This window comes from Urocampus carinirostris, chromosome 6 (genome assembly GCF_059441175.1).
Source record: "Urocampus carinirostris isolate Australia breed hairy pipefish chromosome 6, RoL_Ucar_1.0, whole genome shotgun sequence".
Taxonomy (NCBI): Eukaryota; Metazoa; Chordata; class Actinopteri; order Syngnathiformes; family Syngnathidae; genus Urocampus; species Urocampus carinirostris.
The window spans coordinates 26,172,327-26,178,530 of record NC_142354.1 but is presented as its reverse complement, the minus strand read 5'-3'; the positions used below and the strand labels follow the sequence as shown (position 1 = coordinate 26,178,530).

General features: G+C 40.2%; 1 protein-coding gene across 1 annotated transcript; it reads left to right on the top strand.

Annotated features, from left to right (window-relative positions):
- Positions 1–41: 41 nt before the first annotated feature.
- LOC148364393 (uncharacterized) lies at positions 42–1,781 on the top strand. Its single transcript, XM_088338483.1, has 5 exons — positions 42–212; positions 315–419; positions 510–605; positions 1,489–1,623; positions 1,691–1,781. The coding sequence occupies exons 1-5, from the start codon at positions 48–50 to the stop codon at positions 1,700–1,702; spliced, it is 513 nt and encodes a 170-aa protein (XP_088194609.1). The 5' UTR covers positions 42–47; the 3' UTR covers positions 1,703–1,781.
- The last annotated feature ends 4,423 nt before the right edge of the window (positions 1,782–6,204 follow it).

Sequence of the window (6,204 nt, the reverse complement as noted above, 5' to 3'; positions counted from 1 at the left end):
CAAGTTCTTTTATAAATAGTCATGGCGTTTTCGTATTGCAGGCGGCAATGATGGCTGAGGAGCTGAAGAAAGAGCAAGACACCAGCGCCCATCTGGAGCGAATGAAGAAAAACATGGACCAGACCATCAAAGACCTCCAGATGCGTCTGGACGAGGCGGAGCAGCTCGCTCTCAAGGGCGGCAAGAAGCAGGTCCAGAAACTGGAGGCCAGGGTGAGTGGGCCCGAGTGCTGCCGATCAATTTAAATTTTTAGGCACAATACTCAGCATAAAATCCATACGAGGAGTTCCATACAAGTTTGTATTTGTTAATAGGTCAAAGAACTTGAAAGTGAAATGGAGATGGAGCAAAAGAAGTTCCAAGAGCAACAAAAAACTGTTCGAAAATATGAGCGAAGAACGAAAGAGCTGAGCTATCAGGTAAACGTCAACAATGTATTTATTGTAATTTCCATTCCTTGTGTAAAATGAAACATTTATTACCTTTTGTGATTGATTTTTGTGGGAAAGGCGGAGGAAGACAAGAAGAGTCTCCTACGTCTGCAGGACCTCGTTGACAAACTGCAGGTCAAATTGAAGAGTTACAAGAGGGTGGCCGAGGAAGCGGTGAGTTGACATTTTGGAGCTAAAGAGTTGAAGATAACTTAGTTTTTAATCTGTATTTACATTCGGAGTTAACCTCACTTCAACATGCAGATGTATTCCGACCATGTTCAGCATCACAACCAAATACCGCCTCACCATGTTCGTCAACTAGTGTGCTGCAGGAAATGTCCCAATTTTATCTTTGCAAAAAAGAAAGCACGCCATTGTAGAGTATCTCTGCTTCCTTCCAAATATCCGCCGAGTGACAAACATTCATCTATATCAGTAAGCGGCAGCAAATTACTATTATTTTTCATTTTTATATCCTAAATCTACTCATGGGGTTGTAGAGGGAAATATTAAAATTCTGTTTGATAATGTAACTTTTTTTCTGACCTTTTCTATTTCCTTTTTCTTTTAAGTACTAAGTATAACAAATATTTGTTACGCTAGCAGATAGTTTTTGCTCATTTTAATGATCATCTTTGTTTATGTTTTTCTAGAAAAACTAGACAAGCATAGATAAAAACTTGAAAAATAAGTTAAAAACATATGCTTTAATCTTGAACTTTAACAATTATTAAATAAAATGAATAACCTGCATTAGCGCCAAAAATGATATGAAAATCTTTGTCCTGTCAATTTTTATCATTAAAAAAAAGTGTATATATTTATATGTATATATATATATATATATATATATATATATATGTATATGCACACACAGAGTTGCCATATATTAAAAATCATATTTCAGAATGGATACAAACAGTTTTGATGAATCTGGCAGCAAACTCAAATCATTGATTGAAGAAGGATGAATATCACTGTGAGCTTTATGCACACAAGTTACCTGATGAAAAAAAAATGTGTTGATGAAATGTCGGTATTTGTGTTTTTGCAGGAGGAACAGGCCAACACCAACTTGTCCAAATACAGGAAGTTGCAGCACGAACTGGATGACGCCGAAGAGAGGGCCGACGTGGCTGAAACGCAAGTCAACAAACTACGCGTCCGCACACGTGACCATGGAGGAAAGGTTGGTTAGAAAAGTCAAAATTGCTTTCACTCGAATTTCAACTCATCTTTGAATTGACTTCTTTCAGTTTCCTGAGTGATGATCGTTTGCTGACGTCACACAACACGGACAAGAAGCTGCAACAGCTCGGGGAAACCGTGTACCAGCAATGAATAAAGGCCTTTTAAACCTTTAAAAATGTCTGTCAATTCATTTAAAAATTCCATGAAGGGGTGTCTAGAGCCACAAGGTAGCCCGTGGCCCGGCTTTGATAAGGGCTCACCAGTGATGGATCATTGTGATTTTCTAGGAAATTTGATTTCTATCTGGCATGATTTCAAGTGAATGAATGAGCCCATTTTAAACCCAATGCGGTTGTCAACCTAGTAATAACTTAGTAACAACATAGTTATAACAGGTGTTATTTTAGAAATGCTTATCAGTAACAAAAAAAGCTCTCAGCCTCAAAAAGGGTTTCTAACCTATGAGCAACAAAATGTTTTTGTTTTCATTGTCCAGGTTTTAGGACTTCCTGTTGTGGTTCAAAAAAACATGCTATCTATCCATCCATCCATCTATCTATCTATCTACCTTGGTCATATCCCTCAAGAGGCGTGACCGACAGCAAGACAAAAATACAATAACAAAAAAGAAAAAAAAAACAACACACACAATTTTTTTTGGACCATGGCCAACCCAATCACCCAAACACCCAAACAAGTTAGACACCTCGGCACCTAAGTTGGTCATGCTTTCGTCCCTCCAGATGAAATGGGACACCAGAAAGCGGCCATGTCACTCGGGTCAGGGTGACACAACACACTCTTTTGTTCAACAGCAGGGCCCGACAGCTTTCACTGGTTTACCCCTGCCGCATCATACAAGTGCCCAGCCCATCCTTAAGAACGCGTCCACAATCCCACTATCCTTTCACAACAGATTTCCATGTATCTACCCTGGTCATATTCCTCAAGAGGGGTGACAGACAGCAAGACAAACACAAACAAAGACAAAGAAAATAAAAAAGGGAAAAATTAACAAAAAACACAAACAAAAATGTTTGGACCATGGCCAACCCAAATGCCCAAACAAGTTAACCTCCGCACCCAAGTTGGTCATGCTTTCGTCTCTCCAGATGAAACGGGACACAAGAAAGCGGCCATGTCACTCGGGTCAGGGTGACACCACACACTCTTCTGTTCAACAGCAGGGCCTAACAGCTTTCACTGGTTTACCCCTTCTGCATCATATAGGTGCTCTGCCCATTCCATAGAACGCGTCTAAACATCCCACTATAATTTTATAACACCGCTCCACTCATTTCTAACACCAACAAGAGCTCTTGCTTCCACAGTATTTAGACCTCTTTCCTGCAGTGCACTCATAACACCATCCATCTACGTCAATCGCGACCTTCCTCTTGGTCTCTTTCCATTTACTCCTGCTCTGTAGATCCTCTTCAACATTTGCCCTTCAGCCATCCTCTTCATGTGTCCAAGCCAACCGAGTACTCTCTTATCCACACACTTACTCAGTTCCACTCCTGCTGCAGTTCTGTCTCCCACAATTTTATTTCTCAATTTATTCAATCTTGTCACTCCTAACATACTCCTCAAACACTTCATCACAAAAACATTGAATTTCCTTCTCAAATCTGCATTCAGGCTGAAAGTCTCTGCACAATACATCACAGTCGGCACAATCACACTCTCATACAGTCCCCTCTTAACATACATACTCATATTCTTGTTGCTCATCACTCTCCTCAGAACACCCAAAACCTTGCTTCCTTGATTCACTTTGCGCAATACCTCACACTCCATTCCACCAACTGCTGCCACATCACAACTCAAGAAACGTGCTAACATCAAAAATTGTATGGTGTGGCACAATGATTGGGATTACTGTGGTACCCTCTATTTATGAATTTGATTTGTTCTACATGCTTGCTAACCGTAAAACTTAAGTAGACACGCATCTTGAATGTAAATGCAGTAATCCGTTCCAAGCACCACAAAAGTATATATTTTTTTAATAAGTCATAAAATAACACAAATACATGTTAAAATTAGAAAACCGCACATTAAACGTAAAACTAGATGCAATTAATGTAAAAAAACAGGAAAAAAGGAAATAATAAAAATATTAAATCTACCTTTTAACTGGCCTCTTTACTGATCCTCAGCAGTGTTTGTCTTGTGTTTCTTGAAAAACTGATCCAATGATGCGTTTTTGGCGGCTTTTGACCATCCGCCGGAAACACTCAAGGCAGATGTCATCATAATCTGCAATAGCCCGACCTTTCAACACCTTTTCGGGATGATTCCTTTCCACAAATTCTAAGACTTCATAGAATTTTGCCAAAACGTCTTTAACTTCGGCTAACGGAATGACTGTGTTCTCCTCTTTGTCTTTAAACCCCACCTGCATGACGGTGTGTGTTTTCATATCTTTCTATTATCTCTTGCTTCGCTTCGATGGCCAGAAATGTTATTTTCCTCTTCTTTTCTCCTTGTCCACATTGCTGCATGTCTTTCATGAGGTCCATTGTGAATGATTGCCCTTTGTACCGCAACCATACAGTAAAGTGTTTACGCGCGAAGGCGACACGAAGAGCATGCCTGGATTAAAGCATATACACCAATTGCCACGTACAACTCTGGGAGCTGCAAATGTTAGCGCGTACTCTACTGTAGTGGTTACATTGTATCCCAAAACGCCTGTGTTACTAGTGGCAATATTTTCTCGTTTAGGTACATTGCAACCTGAAACTTTCGTATGTGGAGACATTTGTAAGTATTTATATCAGGGGTGTCAAATATATGTCCCACAGGCCGGCTCAGGCCCACCAACAAGTTTAACCTGGCCCATTTGACATTACTGAAAGTAGCACTAGAGAAAAATGAGCCACAATGACTTAGTTTTATATATGTCCACTGGATGACGCTAAATCCAAATGTTACTCCAAAACACCAACACAGTTGCTGTGTATGCTGACAACCATTTATCAACCAGAGAACATTTGAGGAAACACCCATGCCGACTTTGACTTGAACTAGAAGTCACGGACGTGCTGTTTAAGATTCAAAGCCGTACAGCTAGGGCAGTTTTTATGCCATTAATTACTGCCATGAGAGTGCATTTTCTACCACGTTGCCGCTAAGATGAGTTTGACAACCCTCATTTAAATTATACACGCTCAGCCACATTTAAAGTAAACTGGAAATTTGACGTATATACTGTAGTCATCAATGGCAGTGGGAAAAAAAGGACATGCATAGTTGTTTGAACAGGAAACTATTTTTTGTGTGTTTTGGCATCAGGAAATCATTATAAAAGTGTCATCTCACATTCACAAAAATTTGCCGACTTGTGAGATTCCCTAGATAAAATTGCACAGTGCATGATTACCCTTTTGAGAAGGCCATCACGAGATTTGTACTTATGTGTGTGTGTGTGTGCATGATTGGAATCCATCCACAAGCCCAAAACACATTTTTTGGCTGGAACGCCTAAAACACATGTGTCAAACTCAGGGCCCCTGATGTCCAAAAATAAATGGGACAAGAGTGATTCGACCAAACATTACATTTCCCACAATGCATGTCAACTATGATACCTGCGATATGGCAGTGTTTCCATATCAACGCCAATGAGTGGTATTAAAAATTATTCCAAAAATGTACAAGATCTTGTATTTACTTTACAACATTAAATGTGTAGCGACATCTTTTTAGTTTAGCTGTGAGACTCGCGAGTAAAACAATTAGTGAATTAATTTTTTCCACATGAATGAATGGTTACAATTATTTTACATACTGTTCAATTACATTTAGTAACATTTATCAATCATGTTGGGCGCTTTAAGGACAGACGTTACCCTAGCGCTTCTCAATTATTTTGTCGCGCCACACCCCCTTGGAAGAAGAAATCCTCCTGATCTATTTTTTTAAATCATCACATAATATAGGAGGAGACAAAACAAAGATTGTTCGATATTGACTGTAACTTGTCACCTCCGTCCATTCCAAATCTTCGTCATCTTGCACGTCTCTGCTGAAGAAAAACTCAAGCGGCTTAGCAGCATGATTGGGTTATAAAATCTTTAAGTGACAGTTTAATTATTTAGCTTTGTGCTGTCCGCTGGAAACATTTTTAGAGTAGCAAGCACATTGGTCTTTGCCTGTCTCTCTCCAAGGCCACAGTGAAATTCTACGGAAGGATACTTTAACCGGTCTCTCTTCGCCCATCTCCACATGTGTAAAATATTTTTTTTCATGGGGTCCCACGAGTGCCTTGCACACTTCACGTCTACACTAAATACGCAATGATTATACTCTGTGCTTAACGCGCTGCGTCGAGGCTAAATGTAAACAATACACTGCCACTGAGAACGCTACTGCCCCTGGAGTAGTGGAGGTGCAATTGCACTTTATTCTGGGAGTTAAAAAAAAAAAAAAGAGGTCAAACGCACCTGCGCCTCCCCTGACGAGGCTTGTGCCCCTGTGACAGAGCCCCACTCCCCCCCAGGGAGGCCCACCCCACTATTTGAGAACCATTGCATTCCACGGATGTGGCCCTTTGTGAAAATGAGTTTCACAC

What these genes read in the sequence shown, in the direction of transcription:
- LOC148364393 (XM_088338483.1), top strand. Translation starts at nt 48, where the DNA reads ATGATGGCTGAGGAGCTGAAGAAAGAGCAAGACACCAGCGCCCATCTG. An exon ending in CGAAAGAGCTGAGCTATCAG is followed by an intron (nt 420 to 509) that starts GTAAACGTCAAC and finishes TTTGTGGGAAAG; the next exon opens with GCGGAGGAAGACAAGAAGAG. An exon ending in AGAGGGTGGCCGAGGAAGCG is followed by an intron (nt 606 to 1,488) that starts GTGAGTTGACAT and finishes GTGTTTTTGCAG; the next exon opens with GAGGAACAGGCCAACACCAA.